Genomic DNA, 18580 nt, shown 5'->3' with positions numbered 1-18580 from the left:
TTCTCTATCTTTATGCTCTTCTCCCAAATGTTTAAGGCTCCAGTTTGTGTAGTCCTCCCACTTTTTTTTTTTTTTTTAAGATTTGGAGAGAAATGTATTTTTTTTTAAGATTTTATTTATTTATTTGACAGAGAGAGAGCACAAGCAGGGTAAATGGCAGGCAAAGGGAGAAGCAGGCTTCCTGCTGAGCAGGGAGTCCGATGAGGGGCTCGATCCCAGGACCCTGGGATCACAACCCGAGCCGAAGGCAGCCGCTTAACTGACTGAGCCACCCAGGTGCCCCAGTCCTCCCACTTTTTATTTTTTTTTTAAAGATTTTTTTTTTTAAGATTTTATTTATTTATTTGACAGAGAGAGAATGAGAGAGAGCACGAGAGGGAAGAGGGTCAGAGGGAGAAGCAGACTCCCTGCTGAGCAGGGAGCCCGATGCGGGACTCGATCCCGGGACTCCAGGATCATGACCTGAGCCGAAGGCAGTTGCTGAACCAACTGAGCCACCCAGGCGCCCTAGTCCTCCCATTTTTTAAAAGAGCTTCTTACAACTATGGTCCTTTAAAATATACAACTGCATTATGGGTGTATGCACACCCCACCCCCCCCACACACATACACACACATTTTTGAAAAGATCCACATAAATAAACATTTTCAAGAAAGACAGTTTACTGATTCACTCCACAGAAATTGACTGGCTATCAACTAAAGGCCAAATTGTCTGGGTCTCATTTCTTTTTTCTTTATTTCTTAATTTCTTTTAATGTCTTTTTTTTATTTTTATTGTTATGTTAATCACCATATATTACATAATTTGTTTTGGTGTACTGTTCCATGATTCATTGTTTGGGTCTCATTTCTTTATCTATAAAATAAGGACAACAGTCTCTTCTTTGAGGGCTGTAGTAAGGCTGGATAATAAATGTAGGTACTTGACGCCAAGGTTGCTTGACAAACAGTAAGCAATAAAGTGCTCAGATGTTTGCAAAAATGAGTACTGTTAGTAAGTCAGTAAGCTGATGAGGTAAGTTGAGCCCTGACAGTCCTCTGTCTTAAACTAATGTTCAAATTCAAATGGAGAAAGGAAGGAGGAGGCACATGGACTTTAAAACCAAATTCAATATTCTAATGTGTCCTACAGCTGGAAAAAACTGTTTTCCTAATATAATATTGAAAGCAAAGCTGAACAAAATTTTCTTAACTATAACACAGAAAATACAGAATTCTCAGAAGAGAGAGAACACAAAAGGGGAGCGACAATAATATTTGATGAAAAAGAAACACCTGTTAAGGTAGAGTATCTGTGTTGCAGATAAAAGGATACAGCAGATTTTAAGCACAGTAGCCATGACTAGATATGGTTTTTAAGAAGATCTTTCCAATGGCAATGTGGAGAAAATGTTGAGTAGAGAAGAGACAGGAGGTGGGTAACCAGGTAAAAGGCTAACAAAGTAATCTAAGAGTGCCTGGAGAGATACGATAAAGGCCCAGATTAAGTTGCAATAGACAGGATAAAGCAGAAGCCCATCTACAGATGACAAAATGGATGTGAGAAGGAAGGAGAAATAGAGGCTTCTTGAAGATGTTAAGCTTGTCAGACTGGTTGCCATTCACTAAGATAAGGTACAAAAAGAGTACCTCTGTACTCAATTGTCACTATCTCTGTAAGAACTTCCCTAACTACCCTATTTACAACCGTCCTCCCCCAATCTCACCCTGGCACTCTCCATAGCATTTACTACCATCTGCTATATTATTATTTGGCTTATTAACTTTGTTTACTGTTGTGTCTCCCCCAACTAGAAAGTAAGTTTTGGAATGGCAGGGACTTTTGTCTGGGAACCACCATTTCTCCAGTACATAGAACAGTACCAGGCCCTAAGAAAAGGAAAGAGCAGAGGAAGAGGGAGCAAAGAAGGAAATTAGAGAAAAATCTGAGAGAAAAGAGGCTATATAGGACTTTAATAAACTGAGGATTATTACTTTAGTAAATGGAAAATTATATTCAAATCAAGAAAATATAATAGAAAAATCATTACATGACTGCTTCAATATGGCAATCGCTATATGGATATGACCGATAATAAAATTAATCTGAACATTATTCCAAAACATTCATTTAGTACTTTAGGTTCTGGAAAAACTTTAGGTTCTGAGCTTACTGATTATTCTGTTCTTAGCTGCAAATCCTAAGATAAATGTAAAAAACAAAAGAAAGCAGAGCTTTTTCTTTGCTAAAATTATCAGCATACAAATTTCAAACCAGAGACTTAGCCAACTTCCAAGCACCAACTGCTGCCTCATATTTCCCCTTTTCACCAGGGAACTGAAAGTACTTTACAGATATTGCTACATATTTTTCCCAATGCTTTCCTGGAAATGTTTTAAGTCAAGTATTTAGGAAGCAATCACGACTCTTTCAGGTCACTAGCACTGAGACACTACGGAAATAGTGTCAGGACCCTTTAATTATAGGTATTATCACAGGCAAAAAGAGAATGGGTAAGAAGGACAAAGTTTTGGGAAGAGAAAGAACAAAGAAGAAACAGAGTAGGGAGAAGAGAACTGGAGGGTGTAGTCATTATGGTAAGGATGGGAAATGCCAACACATTACTTTGAGGGCCATTTAGTTGAATTGTTGCCAACTTTGGGCCTGCACTAAAAGGTACTCGAAACAGGAAGTTCAAATTTCAGCTGATTACAAAGGAAATGATTACAAATGGAAATGAAAAAACAGAGGATATCACAAATATTCAGTATTACATCCAGAAAATTCGGACACCAAGTGGTCTCTGGGACAAGAAAGGACCGATGGCCATCTTAATCAATGTTCTGTAGCCAACAGTTGTACTTTACAACTACATGACAGGGCTACTGAAGTAGAAAACACACTGTCATGGCTTTTCTGACTTGCTGTGAGCTGCCCCTACAGCCAGGCACCCATTCGCGACTCTTAGTATCATTATTCCACACTCTACAGCACTGACATCTTAAAAAAAAAAAAAAAAAAAAAAGAGCATCAAGTTGCCTTTGGGAAGTGGAAAGTAACCCTCAAAAGGACAGAGGTTTTCATCTTTCTTTGTTCGTGTATGCCAAGTTCCTACAACAGCGTCTGGCTGCATAAATCACCAAACAAAATAGATCATAAATCCAAGGACACTTTTCAGTCCTATCTTACTTTGCTTTTCTGCAGCACTGAATACAGGTGACTTTCTATGAATGGCTTCCTGTCTCACTCAGTAAAACCAAAGATTCACATTAGCCTTCAAGCCTTGCTGCTGTCCGCAACTTTTAATTTCCTACTGCACTCTCTCCTTCACTCACTCTGATCTAGCCACACTGGTCCTCTTGCTGATTTCTACGAACCAGGCATGGCCAACATAGGGCTTTTGCCCTTGCCGTTCCCTCTGCTGGGACTCTTCCAGCCACTCCTCCCCAACCCCCGCCCCTGTGAAGATGGCTTGCTCCCTCACCACTTTCAGTCTGTACTCAATTGTCACTATCTCTGTAAGAACTTCCCTAACTACCCTATTTACAACCGTCCTCCCCCAATCTCACCCTGGCACTCTCCATAGCATTTACTACCATCTGCTATATTATTATTTGGCTTATTAACTTTGTTTACTGTTGTGTCTCCCCCAACTAGAAAGTAAGTTTTGGAATGGCAGGGACTTTTGTCTGGGAACCACCATTTCTCCAGTACATAGAACAGTACCAGGCCCTAAGAAAAGGAAAGAGCAGAGGAAGAGGGAGCAAAGAAGGAAATTAGAATAGGGAAGACTTCCCTTCTTGTGATTCACCTCTTCCCATTATATCCCTAGTACTCTTTCTCTGACTCCTCTTCCTCTGCTTGCCCCTTTCTAAGTATTCCCAGGGCTCTAACCTTCACACTCTTCTCCAAAGAGCCTCTACACGTGTACTCCTTGCATAAACTCATCCATAAAAGAAAACATCAATGATTACTTAAACACCGACAACTCCCAAATCTATTCTTCTGGACCATACCTTTTCCCTAACCCTACACCCTCATAATAGGTTACCTACTAGACAAAATCCTACCACCTAAGTTCCTCTCCTCCATCCCCTACCTTCCTTCCAGTCCTACTCACACTGACCTACCTCACTATTCAAATCTATTAATTAATTAATTAATTTTTAAAAGATTTTAGTTATTTACGTGAGAGAGAGGGGGAGAAGGGAGCGTGTCTGGGTGCACAAGTGGGGGTGGGCAGAGGGAGAGGGAGAAGCAGACTCCCCACTGAGCAGGGAGCTTGATGTGGGGCTCGATCCTGGACTCTGAGATCATGACTTGAGCCGAAGGCACTTAACTGAGCCACCCAGGTGCCCCTCAAATCTCTTGATTAGACAATTACTCTGTGAGGCAGAGGAGTGCTATGGTTAAGAGAACAGGACTAGAATCAGAAAGACCTGGATTCAAGTTCCCAGCTCCATCTCTTCCTTATTAGAACTAGCTGTTTGAGTCAGGACAAGGTATTTAATTTCTGCAAATTTCAGTTTTCTCACCTGTAAAATGGAATAATATTAGTGAGTCAAAATAGCACTTTATGGGAGGAAAAGCATTCAGGTGCTCCCCACAAATCTACTGGTTCTTATTTGCATCTCTTTCCCTCTTTGTAACTGATTACACATATTTGTGTACATACACCTATGATCACACATTCTAATGACAAAAATGCGTAGCAAGCTAAGAACAAAGTAGGCATTACTTTTGGAATAATTCAACTTGAGCCCTAATGGGGTCAGATTTTCTTGGGACATTCCATTCCTTAACAAACTGTAGAAAGCCGTCTTCCATATATAGTTTAGGAAAACATTCTTCCATTACATTCTGTAAAGTTCCATTCACAAACAGCACAACATCGTTTGACATCAACAGATGATGTCAGCCAAAGCACTGGAGCCTGGCAGGGAAAGGAGAAAGACTGCATAAAGAAGAACTGTCTCTGCATATTTCCCATTGTTTCTTGGCAAGACTATCTCATTATGGCCAAATTAGAGCTCAAAGTGATAGGCAGAGCTTGGAAACAGTCTTTCAGAAATTCAAATTCAGACTAGACTTGACATCTTTAGTGATGCTATGCAGTAAGTAAACCAAATGTGACCAAAACAGGATGGTATATCTGTTCCTGAATTTTATAACTATAAAGCCATTTAATCAGCACTCAGCTAAAATACTTTATCTGATAAATCTCTGGTTTGTAAACAATAAAAAAAACAATGACCATAAACAATACAAAAAAATACCACATAAATATTATTTACTTATGTCAAGAAGAGGGTTAGAGGAAAAAAAGCTCTTAGAATTCATTAGGATTCATTTCTGAAGATTAATACATTTTAACAATCAGATTAAAACTAGAGAAGTAACGAAAAAAATTACGACAAACTTTGGTTTAAACCTTAACTCTATCCCTCATGAGATAACTGGGCAGATTACTTCAACTCCCCAAGCCTATTTCCTTCTCATCTGCAAATGCCGATAATGTACCTAACTGGCAGGGTTATTTAAGAAATTAGTGACAACTCTTTGCCAAAATCAATAAATAAAATCTTAAAAAAAAAGAAATTAGTGACAACTGTGTATAAATTAGCATACTTGTGAAACTGTAAATATTGTAAAGTAATATTGCACAGCTGGCTACATGGACACAGAGTTGCTCAAGAACTGGTAATTATTACTTCTCAAATACAGTTGTCTCCACATAGAATAAATAGTTACATAGAACTACTCCACAGTCAATTCTTGATCATAGTGACTAAACTGCATAGTTCAAAACAGCTAAGTAAACTTAAAGCAATTCATTTTTAGTTTTGAAATACAATCATTTTTGCAGTAAATTAACCATGTCCAAGTGAAGGTTATGCAAAGTAGTATAATAATGCAATAGGCTATGTTCATAACAATCTTTTAAGTCATAATTTAAGAAAATATTATAGTTCACACAATTGTCAGAATGTACAGTGAGGTCCATGTCTATCGTGCTCACTGCTCTACAGCCAGTATCTGTCCTATGCCTGGCACATAACTGGGACCTAGTAAGTACTAGTTTAATTGCAGTCTACCTATAGCCGCTTATGATTATCTCAGAGTACTGGTGATCCCATGCTAGAAAAATAACTCAAAGTAATAAAAGAGCACAACTTGAAAAGTAATTTTAATAGAAAATTATTCAGAAATCTTCTGCTCCTTAAAAAGTCATAAAAGGACCTTACTAAACCATCAGGATAGGCCCACTGTGAAAAACTACTATATAATACACATTCGGAACCCTGCAACCAGAACGAGAACCTGATCTGATGCATGCTCTAGCCCTCTTTTCCATCTCTGCGTTTTCTACTAGTTTGGTTATTTACTTAACCACCCTTCTGTTTTCAAACTTTAAGAGCCAGCAACCAGAATTAAAGTTTCTTTACCATTCTTCCCTTAAGGAAAAAAAAAAAGGTTTTTAAAAAGGGACTAGTTTTTAGCATCTTCAAATATTATAGTACATGCAATGTTATAAACAAGCTCTAACAAAATCCCTAACACCTTAAAAAGGTTCGTGAAAAATTTTAATGACATAGACCTCAAATTCTCCATGGAACAAATGAAGATAACGTCTGTCGCTATTTTTTCTAAATGAACGGTAATTTTAGGATGCGCGGCAATGGAGCGATGGAGTTAGCAAAACAGAGGAGTCAAAACTCACAGTGGGTCCTCTTCCTAATTTTGTTAGGCCCCAGGCGATCTTAAAATTATGTTATTCAATTCTTCTTGTCTTGATTTATGTTTTCTCCCTCCCAAGGTTGAAGCTGAACTTAATTCCTGGTAACGTAACTTGGTAATATTTTGATACCATTTCCTTCAGTTTCAACATTTGTAATGGAATTATACGAATACTTGTTCGTTCCTAAAAATAAATGCCTTTCGCATGCAAAAATTAAGCATGGGATTTAATAAGATCAACTGAAAAAGAGTTCCATCGGACACTTTAAAATATGGGATAACATGTTTTCCTTCTCCGTAACTCCTCTGTTAAACCATTGACGCTAAAGACAATGAAGTTTTGAAGCAAAGAGACGGAGTACCAAACCTAAATGAGTGGATGGAGACCGAGACAACAAAGTGAGGTGGAGCAGAGTGCTGACCTCAGCGCCTCCAAAACTTGCATCAAGAATCTGTGACACGGGACAATTCAACGTGAACAAGGAAAAGCTTACACAATATTGCAATGCTGATTTGAGGACCCACCCGTTTTCCGGTCTTTGGGGGAGGCGAATGCCTGAAAGCAGCTGAAGCTAAAGCAGCCCCAATTTTGCCCAAGAAAGTGTAGCGCTGAGAGGGCGGCGACCCAATTCATGGGACTCAACCCCCAGCAGCCCAAATCATCCACACCCCAACACCAAGGGCTGAAAGCGGGACTCCCACTCCCATAGGTACAGGAGCCCTCCGCACCCACCCTGGCCCAAACTGCCCCTGCCCTCCCAGACTAGGCCCGGGCAGGCCCCCGCGCGGCCGGTCCTCAGCCCTGGTCCGGCCAGCCGAGTTATCGTCGCCCCCCACCTCTGCCGGGTCAGACCATGGCTAGCGGCTAATTGTTCTCCGCGACTACCTTGGTCGTACGGATGTGCTCCATCCCGAGGAGACGTCCGCCGGCAACGTGACTCACAGGCGTACCATGGAGCGAGAGAACCCGGGCAGGCCCAACGACCCAGGCCCAAAAGGAACTACCAGCCGGCCAGCGCCGCGGCCCGTCAGCCCGCCCCCTGGCAGCGTCAACCGCGCAGGCGCAGCCGGCGGGCGCCGTCTCCTAGAAACACTTCCCCAAACCCGCGACCGCGGAGGGGAGAGGACGGGCGGGGCAGAGTGCCCTCCGAGGGAGAGCGGCGTCTGGCTCTTCCCGGGCCGCCGTAGGTCCTACAGCGCCGCCTGCTGGTGGAGGCTCACCAACACCCCCCCAAGAATCTATTCTAAGGATCGATCATCAGATACATTTACTGTAGCCTTATTTGAAACAATCAAAATTCCCAATACTCCACAATTAGTTATGTAAAAGCGCACTATGTCCATACACACAAGTTTTCCATTAAAAATCATGGAGTAGATCTTAAATAAATAAATGTTCAATGGGCAAAATAATAATAATAATAATAATAATAATAATAATATGCAGTAGATCCTAACAAGTAAAAGCTGAACAAACTGAAAAATCATCAACTTTTCTTAGATCTGCAAGAAACCTGAGGTCACAGGGAAAACCGCTACCCCCAGAATTAGAGAGAGGGGCAGGCAAAATACACAACGTAAGGGAATAGAAACCCACAAGTAACAGCCTTACCGGGCGCCAGTACTGGGCAGTTTCTCTTACCAAGTGCATTATGTCCAACAATCCAGGAAAACTTACAAGGCATACTGAAGGGCAGAAAACATGTGAAGACACAGAGCTAGCACCAAAACCAAGACTTGGATATGACAGGGATGTTGGAATTATCAGATTGAAAATTTAAAACAATTCGGATTTAATATACTAAAGGCTCTAATTTATCCGGATAAAGGAGACAACACGCTAGAACAGATGGACAATGTAAACGGAGAGATGGGAATCCTAAGAAAGAACTGAAGAGAAATGCTAGAGATAAAAAAAAAAAAAACACTGCAAAAGAAATGAAGAATGCCTCTGGTGGGGTTATTAATAGTCTGGACATGGCTAAGGAAAGAGATCTTTATCCACAGAGAGCTTGAAGATATCTCAACAGAAACCTCCAAAGCTGAAAAACAAAGGAAACAAAGCCTGAAAAACAAAACAAAACAAAACAAAAACAAAGCCAGAGCAGAATATCCAAGAACTGCTGGACATCTACAAAAGGTGAAACACACGCACGTAATGAATATCTGAAGAAAAAAAGGAACATAAGCAAGTATTTCGAATAATAATGTCTGAGATATTCCCTCAAATTAATGTCATACACCAAAAGTCAGACCCAGTAAGCTCAGAGAACACTAAGCAGCATAGATGTCAGGAAAACTGCATATCATTCTCAAACTATACAAAGTCAAAGATAAAGAAAAAATTCTGAAAAAGCCAGAGGGGAAAAATAGTCTACCAATAGAAGAGCAAAGATAACAATCACATTTTACTTCTCTTCAGTTGTGATGAGGCTGCACAAGCAAGAAAAGACTAAAGTGAAATAAAGCCTTTCTCAGATAAACAAAAATTGAGCAAATTTGTTGCCAGTAGAGTTGCCTTGGGAAAAAAATGTTAAAAGAAGTCCTTTGGAGAGAAGGAAAATGATATAGGTCAGAAAATTGGATCTATGTAAAGAAAAGAAGAGTATTGGAGAAGGAATAAGTGAAAGTAAAATAAAAACATTTCCTTATTCTTTATTGATCTAATAAAAAGCATTTTGTTCAAAATAATAATAGCAATAATGTATCTGATTATGTATGTGTGCACACATGTGTGCATGTGTGTTTGTGTATGTGTTTATAAGTGAAATGAAGGGAAGGACAGCAATGATACAAGGGATGGGAGGGAGGAAGGAGGAATTAGGATTATTTTGTTATTAAGTACTTGCACTACCAAAAAAATTATGCTGCAGAGGAATATTATATAACAAAAATGTTGATGCTGTTTACTGAGTGAAAAATAAGCTGGCTATAGAATAAGATCAATGTGACACTGTTTTGTAATTTTTATTTATATAAACAAAAAGTTTATGTTTCTTGGTGGGAGGATTGTGGATGATTTTTTGTAATTCCTCTATTTCAGTTGTTCTCAGTCTGAAGTGATTTTGCCCCTCCGAGGATATTTGGCAATATCTGGAGATATTTTTGGTGGTCACAACTGGGTGCACGTGTGGAGAGTGCTACTGGCATCTAGTGGTAGAGGCTAGCTCTTCTGCTGAACATCCTACAGTGCACCGGACACACACCTCCCAGTGAAGAATTATCCAGACCAACATGTCACCTGCGAAGAGGTGGAGAACCCTGCTTTATGTTTCCCAGGGGTTCTGTACTAAGCAGTTTCACTTACTGTAACTAGAAAATGCTCTTTGTAAAACATCATCATCTTTACATCATCTTTCTTGCTGTGTTTGGTGCTACAAAGGCCTAATACCTTAAGTTTTCTTTTCTAATTAAAAATTTGCCAGCATTTCATTCATTTATTTAATTCAACTTGTCTTGGTGCTGATTTGTTTTGGTTTGGGATTTTTTTTTTTTTAATGCCTGCTCTGCTTCAGACAGATTGGCAAGCAAGCGCTTATTTAACACAGCAGTCTTTGTGATGAAATTACTTACTCCTGCAGGTATATATGAAATAAAAATAAGATCGAGCCACCTAGACAGCAGTCTTGGTACAATATCATATCCAAAAGAAACACAAATCCTGTTTTAAAAAACACACATTGGAAACTAATGTAGGTCCTTACTGAAGATCTTTTGAGAAAGCAAAATAGGCTGAATTATATTGAATAACATACATCAAGACTTTTTTAATAAAACCTCTTTGTATACTGTTTCTCCCACATTTTTGTCATTTTTCCCACTCCCTGTTCCCCTACAGTTTGCCTTCACATACCAAGTTATCCTTTCCCACTCTTTTCTCTTGTCATTTCTCACTTTTTTCTCTCTCACCAATTTTCATAGAGAGGTAATAAGTGATTATCAAGAGGCAGAAATTATACCAAATACATCGCCTGCATTGTGAGGAAAATATTATTCCTTTCCTCAGTTTAAAGACGAGGAAAGTGGAATACAACGAAGTTAAGTATCTTGCCCAATATCGCAGAGAAGATAAAGCCTAGATCCATGATGTAAAGCCAGACAGTCTGACTCTAGAGTCTGTTTTCTTAACAGCTATTCTACACTGATTTGTTTTTCAAAATCCATATAGAAGTTCCATTTATGATAATATAATAGGCTAGGAAATGACCCTACCTTAAAAAAACTAAAATAACAAAGTAGAAATCAAGTTCTGTAAAGCACCAGGTAACTGACAATTTAGTGAGGATGTACAAGTGCAAACTATAAGGGAAAGTGTATACCTGGAGAGGTAAGCAGGATAGTGAAATTGTGGCAAGAGGACAATTTCCATTTCTTACAGGACATGAAATTCAGAAGTTAAAATCTAGGGCCCATTCCAGGTGGGGAGTCTAATGAGGTACTCTTCCTACATAAAGCCAGGGCTATATGGAAACACAACCAACCTAACCCCTAGAATACGTCAGAAAATTTGCATTGATATTGAGAAATTGCCTGTCTCGGATATATTGCAACCACAAAAAGTTAATAGATGGATTTACAGCCTAGATTCTTACCACATAAAAAACTTCCCCCAAATGTCAAGCTGTGAATATAGTTGAAAGTGTTTGGAATTAGTAGTGCCTAGGAATCTTATTACAGCAAATACAAACCCTTTTTGGTTGGACTATCCCTCTACAATAGGTTTCAAATAATTCTCACAATTAGTTTTCAAAGGATAACTAGTACATAAGGAAACAATTCTCAAGAGATCATTGGCAGTTACAACATAATGGCAATAAAAGATTTTATAATTATCAGGCTTTGTTTATAAAGCAGCTGTTGTGTTTAAAGAAATGAAACATACTTAAAATGTCTGCAGTATATGGGAAAATGATTTTTGAACGATATAGCAAATATGAAAAAGAACCAAATGTAACTTCTACAAATGTAATATAAAAATTGGAATGGAAAGCTCATTGGATGGGTTTAATAAGTTAGACAAATAAGAAGAATTAGAAAACCAGAAATAACTAAAAGAAAACTATCCACAAAGGAAAGGAATACAGAGAGACAAAAAGATTATATGAAAAGAGGTTAAGAAAAATGAAGGATAGACTCAAAAGATCTATAATAAACCTGATCACAGTTTCACAAGAATAAGAGAGAGCAACTGGGGCAAAGATAATATTTGAAGAGATAATGCCTGATATTTTTTTTTCAGAATGCATGGAAGACATCAATTCACAGTATAAAGCAGCCAACAAATTCCAAGTATGATAAATAAAAAGAAATCCATCTCCAGACACATAATAATGAACTACAGATTCACTATGGTGAATTCACTATGGCAACACCAAAGACAATGGGAGATCTTAAAAGCATCCAGAATAGAAGTACAAATTACCTCCAGTAGATCAACAATTAAACTTACAGCTGACTTCTTATCAGCAATAGAAGCCATGTAACATTGCAATGGTATCTTCCATATACAGAAAGAAACAACTGACAATCTCAAATACTTTTCCCAGGGGCAGCTGGCTAGCTCAGTCGGTAGAGCATGTGACACCTGATCTCCAGGTTGTAAGTTTGAGCCCCATGTTGGGTGTAGAGATTACTTAGGAAAAAAATCTTTTAAAAAATGAATATAAATAAATAAATAAAATACTTTTCCCAGAAAAAAACTATCTTTCAGAAAATGAGAGTAGGGGGGAAAACTCATTTTCCAAAAAACAAAACAAAACAAAAGACTGAGTCTGCCATGACCCATATTAAAGCAAATTCTAAATTATACTTTAGAATAAGGAAAATGATCACAGATGGAAGATCTAAGATACAAAAGAAATGAAGATTTTTTTAAACGTAAAGAAATGAGTAAATGTAAATAAACACTGACTGCATAAAACAATAATAATGAAGTTCCGTAAAGTTGAAAAAACAATTCAAATACATGAGTGAGGAATGAAATAAAGTATCTTAGGATCCTTGCATCATCTTGGTTAAGAGTAGGAATGCTTAGGGTTGCCTAGGTGGCTCAGTCAGTTAGGCCTCTGACTTTTGATTTTGGCTCAGGTTATCATTTCGGGGTTGTGAGATCAATCCTACTTAAGATTCTCTCTCTCTCCCCCCATTCCCTCTTCCCCTTCTCCCACGCCCCCATCCTTCTCTCTCTCTCAAAAAAAAAAGTTGTGTTTATATGTTTTAATTGCTAGGGTAACTGCTAAAATAATAGAAACAGCATATAAGTTCCAATTTAGTAGAAGATGAAAATGGAATTTTAAAAAAATGTATTTACCACAGCACAAAAAGAATATCAGATGTCAATGAACAAATTTAACAAAATATGTGTAAGATATTTATAGAGAATATTATAAAACTCCGTAAATGGATGGATGGATGGATAGATATATTGAGATAGATCAATCTCAATCTCTCTCTCTTTCCCCCCAACACACACACATACACACAAACTTAAATAAATGGAAGAATGCACTATGTTCATGGAATAGAAAACTCAGTTTTAAAACATATCAATTCTTCCCAAACTAATCTATCTACAAATTCAATGTACTCCCAATCACTATGCTAATAGGTGTGTGTATATATTTTGGAGGTGCAGGGGAGTTGTCAGTATGTATGTGTGATAAGCTGATTCTACAACATATATGGTAATGTAAAGGGCTAAGAATAATTCTGAGAAAGAATGAGAAGATAAGATTTTCCCAAAGGAATTTTCGAGACTTTATAAATTTACAATAAGTAAGGTGGCATCTTGCAAGAATAGGCAAACAGAATGAGAGTCCAGAAATAAAACCACATATATGTCGATACTTGATTTATGAAAAATGTGATATTGCAGATCAGTATGGGGAAACTCTCTTTTCAGTAAATGGGGCTGAGAAAATTTGCTATCTATATGAGTCAAAAAATGAGATTTGATCCTTACCCCACACTACGTATTCCCATGTTGATTAAAGACCCAAATGTGAAGAGCAGCATAATAAACTTTTGGAGGGTAGGTGAGAATATTCTCATGACTTTATTATAGAGAATAATATTTAAAACAGACCATAAAAACATTGTAGATAATAAACTGAACAATATTTAAATTGTACATTTCTATTCCTAAAAAAGAAAAAAGACAACAATAAGGCAGTACAAAGGTAAACCGTAGAGTTTAAGGCAGTTTTTAGAAATATTTGATTTATTTATTTGAGAAAGGGAAAGAGAGCAAGTAGGAGGAAGGAGCAGAGGGAGAGGGACAAGCAGGCTCTGTGCCGAGCACAGAGCCTCACATGGGGCTCAGTCCCAGGACCCTGAGATCATGACCGCACCTGAAGTCAAGAGTTGGAGGCTTAACCAACTGAGCCACCCAGGTGCCCCAAGTGTAAGACAGTTTTAACATGTATAATATAAAAGGATTCATATTCAGAAAATATAAAGAATTCCTACAAATAAGTTAGAAAAAGGCAGAGGCTCCACAGAAAAATGGGAAAAACCTTTGAACAGGACTTAAAATAGGATAGCCAAAAGTTTAATAAATATATGTAAAAGTATTTAACTTTATTATTAATCAGGAAAATTAAAAAATGTTGATAGTAACACATTTTGGCAAAGATATGTAACAGCATGGACTCTCAGATGTTGGTTGCTGTGGGAGTGCAATTTGTTACAAAGCCTTTCAAAAACAGTTTATCATCCCCTTATCCAATGGAACATGTACATAGCCTAGGAACCATCAGCTCACTCCTAAATGGGGACTCTAGAGAATCTTAAGCATATGCATAGGATACATGTATAATAATGTTTATAGCAGCCCCATTCTAATAGCCCAAAACTATAAACAATAGCAACAGTAAAAGAGACAGATAAATGGTGATATAGTCAAAAAATGGAATACTATGCAGCAATGGAAAGGAACAATCTTCAGTTACATGTAACAAGGATGAAAATTTAAACATAAGGTTGAGCAAAAGATGCAAGGCACAGGGGCACCTGGATGGCTCAGTCAGTTAAGCATCTGATTCTTGATTTCAGCTCAGGTCTTGATCTCAGGGTCATGAGTTCAAACCCTGCTCTGGGCCCCATGCTGGGTGTGGAGCCTACTTAAAAAATAATTAAAAAAAAATTCAAGGCACAACATGATCCATATGGTATGATTCCATTTATATCATAGTTCAAAAATAGGCAAAACTCAACTGTGTTTAGGGGTGAGCATGTAGGTGTTAAATCTATAAAGAAAAGTAAAGAATATATCCTTACAATAGCAAGGATAATGGTTACCAATGGGGTGTGATTGAGGAAGGGCTTCTAACTTCTAAACTGCTTGCAGGACTCAGTTTCTTGATGTGAGTGGTAGTTACAATGTGGTGTTTAGAGATGAGGGTGTCTAGTTTGTAAACAGTACTTACATACTTTATGCCTTCTTCTGCAAGTATGCTATTTTCACAATTGGGAAAAGTCTATGAGTAGGAAATTTGAACTTTTTTCCAAAATAATGTACTGGTTTTAAAAGTTCAAGAGTAGCATAAAGCTTATGACAAAATTTGGTTATCCCATGCTTCATCACTATTCCTACTTCCCCAAAGCACTCATCTTGATTTCTGTCTATTTCCTCTGTTTTTACTTGCATATGTCTAAGTAACATAGCTAGGGGACTCTTTCTTGATTTTTTTTTTTCAGTTTTAGATCATCTGTTTACTTCCTTAATGGAAGGTCAGAATTTTGCTATTTTGCAACCTCCCTGTTCCCAGACTCACATTTCTCCCTCCTCTTGTCCTCCTAGAGTTTTAACACTTTAAAAAAATTAAGTGCCCATTCATATTGTCATTATTATTCTCATATACTGCTCACTGTTAATCCAAATTAAGTACACTACTTACATTTCCTTTCTTATATAATTAAAAATTTTTTTCTGGCTCAGTGGCCTCTTGGAGTAGTTTGCTTAGGCTTCTTTGACTCTCGTGTTAACTAGTCTCACACTAGATACAATATTCCTCATGGCTAACACTGGCAGATAATTTCTCAGGTCCATTGTTTTTCCTTGAGACATCTTTCTAGAGGTCCCTAGATATCTCTAGGAACCTCTACTTCTCTTGTTCCAGTCTGGTCTAGTTGTTCTCTAGGCCTACAAACAGATATTATCTTTGGGACTCCCCTTCACCATCAGCCGGGGAAATGTCCTAGTAAGTCTTTTGTGTTGAATTCCTAGATCTTATGTTTTATTCTTCTTGATTTGCTTACTTTGTTCTGTTTTGTTTTGGTGGAGTATATTCTTTGTTGACTTCCTGAAGTAAGGTGAAAGGCAAATCTTTGATGGATAGTTTGGTTGGGTCTACCTGTGCTGGAAAAAAAATTCTCCTAGGATTTTGAGAGCTCCCAGAAACACATCCTATCTTCCAATGTACCTGTTCAGAAACCTGATGACTTCCTCATTTCCCTGTGGGTATCCCTGCTTTATTTTCTCAGGAAGCTTTTTGGATCTCTTTACCCCCATGATCTGAAATTTTAAAATAAGGAAACTTGGTTTTCTCCTTTATTCCCATCTAGTGTTTACACACATGCTAAGCTCTTTTAACCTAATAACACATTTTCTTTGGTTCTAGTAAATTTTCTTGTATTATTTCTGAGATAATTACTCTTTCTTCCTTTTTCTCTATTTTTTTTCTGCTTTTTCCTCCCTTTCTTCTTCTGTTCCTCATTGTTCTTCCTTCCTATTTCCCTCCCTTTCTCCTTTCTTTCTTTTATCAGATGTGAAAACTCCTGGTCTGACTCTAATTTTATTATCCTTTTATTTCTATTCTCTAGGCTTTTGTCTTTCTAATATACTTTCTGGGAAATTCTTATAACTTTATAGTCCATTGTTTCTAATATTTTTTAATTGCTGCAGTTATATTTTTAATTTCCAAGAGCTCTTTTTAAATTTTAAATAGACCTTATTTTTAGGACAGTTTTAGATTTACAGAATAATTGAAAAGGTAATGCAGACAGTTCCCACATACTTCATAGCTAGTCTCTTCTATTATTAGTATCTTACATTAGTATATTTGTTACATTAATGAGCCAATATGGATACATTATCATTAGCTAAAGTTCACATTTTATGCAGATTTCTTTAGTTTTTATCTAATGTCCTATTTCTGTGCCAGAATTCTATTCAGGATATCACATTACTTTTAGGAGTGATGTCTCCCTCAACTATGACAGTTTTTTATTTTCTTTGATTTTTTTATAACCTTGACAGTTTTGCAGAGTCCTAGTCATGTATTTTGTAGAATGCCCTTGTGCTGGAATTTGCCTAACGTTTTTCTCATAGTTGAACTAGGGTTCAGGGTTTAGAGGAGGAAGATCATAGAGATAAAGTGCCATTTTTATCACATCATGTCAAGGGTACATACACCCAACATGATTAATCGCTGCTGATGTTCACCTTAATCACCTGACTGAGGTAATGTTTGTCAAGTTTCTCCTCCATAAAGGTACTATCTCCCCATTTCTATAGTGTCCTTTTTTTTTTTTTTAACAATTTTATTTATTTATTTGTCAGAGAGACAGAGCACAAGCCGGGGGAGTGGCAGGCAGAGAGAAAAGCAGGCTCCCCGCTGGGCAAGGAGCCCAATGCTGGACTTGATCCCAGGACCCTGGGATGGTCACCTGAGCTGAAGGCAGACACTTAACCGACTGAGCCACCCAGGCACCCTTATAGTGTCCTCTTTTGAAAGAGATCACTATTCACAGTCTACACTTACAGAGTAGGAAGTTGTTCTTCCCCTCTTGTAGGGCAGTGTTTCTACATAAATTATTTGGAATTCTTCAGCACAAGATATTTTTCTATTCTTCTCTATTTATTTATTCATTCATTCATTCTATCATTTGTTTACATCAGTATGAACTCATGGATGTTCATTTGGTACTTTTGTTTATAATCTGAGAATTCCTTATTTTCTTACTTGAATTGTTCCAGCTGTGACCATCAGGAAATCTTTCACTTGGCTCCTATGTCCCTTTGACATATCTCATCAACATAGGTGGGGCTTTTTTTGTTTTTGTTTTTGAGCACTTCCTTACTTTCTGGCACTATAATATGCTCCAGGCTCATCTTGCATCTTTTCCACCCCAGCTCTTATAATTAACCATTCCTCCAAAGAGATCTAATCCTTTTACCTGGAATGATATTAGAATCCAAGATCTGAGCACTAGGTGTGCCTATTGCTACCGGAATATTGTTCCTTCCAGGCTAAGAGTTCATTTGGTTATATACATTTTCCTTTTTCCAATTTTTTTTTGGTAGCACCTAGTTCTGATTTTGTGGATCTCATATCTCTAGGTATGAGATACCATAAAAATAAACTAATTTATTTATTTTGCTTCCCAAATTATCTCTATTCCCTCTAGATTCCCTCTAGGTTTGTTGTTTTGGTTTCTGACTTTCATGTCACAACTGTTCTTTAATATCTGATGATCTTTGACCAACCTTTCAAGTAATAAAATGTTAATTAGAAACAATCTTTGTAGGAGAGTTTGACAATTGGCAAGCCAAGTTATAGAACGATGAGGCAAGCATTTTGTTGGGGATCTCCCATATCACTATTTGAAGGGACTGTGCATTTGAATGACTTTGAAGACTCCCACAAGGAAGTCTGGGAACAGATGTCTTGTTAGCAGGAGTAGCAGAAATTGAGTAGAAGCCCCAATTAGGCACCATGCACAGGTTCCAAAGGATCTAGACCATTTGCTTTTCTGTCAGTAGCTCTACCCTCAGCGATTACCGCAAGAAACAAAGAGCCCCAATTCCTCTGTCACTAAAAAGGGGTGGTTCACTCAAGGGAAATAGAGACACTAGAA

General features: G+C 37.8%; 1 protein-coding gene across 3 annotated transcripts in view; it reads right to left on the bottom strand.

Moving 5' to 3' along the window:
- Positions 1–7788, bottom strand: part of MTMR6 (myotubularin related protein 6) — a 34457-nt gene extending 26669 nt beyond the window's left edge. The window contains exon 1 of one of the 3 annotated variants that reach the window (XM_073894772.1): positions 7608–7788. In XM_073894772.1, the coding sequence (XP_073750873.1) occupies positions 7608–7631 (24 nt within the window). In that variant the 5' untranslated portion in view covers positions 7632–7788. The remainder of the gene's footprint in view (positions 1–7607) is intronic. The other 2 variants (XM_025875176.2, XM_073894771.1) reach the window with 2 other exon arrangements.
- Positions 7789–18580: the final 10792 nt, after the last annotated feature.

Source organism: Callorhinus ursinus, unplaced genomic scaffold (genome assembly GCF_003265705.2).
Source record: "Callorhinus ursinus isolate GAN/ISIS: 27379988/994484 unplaced genomic scaffold, GSC_fseal_2.0 scaffold7, whole genome shotgun sequence".
In the NCBI taxonomy this organism is placed as follows: Eukaryota; Metazoa; Chordata; class Mammalia; order Carnivora; family Otariidae; genus Callorhinus; species Callorhinus ursinus.
Note: the sequence above shows the minus strand (reverse complement) of the source record. Positions and strands in the feature narration are given on the sequence as shown.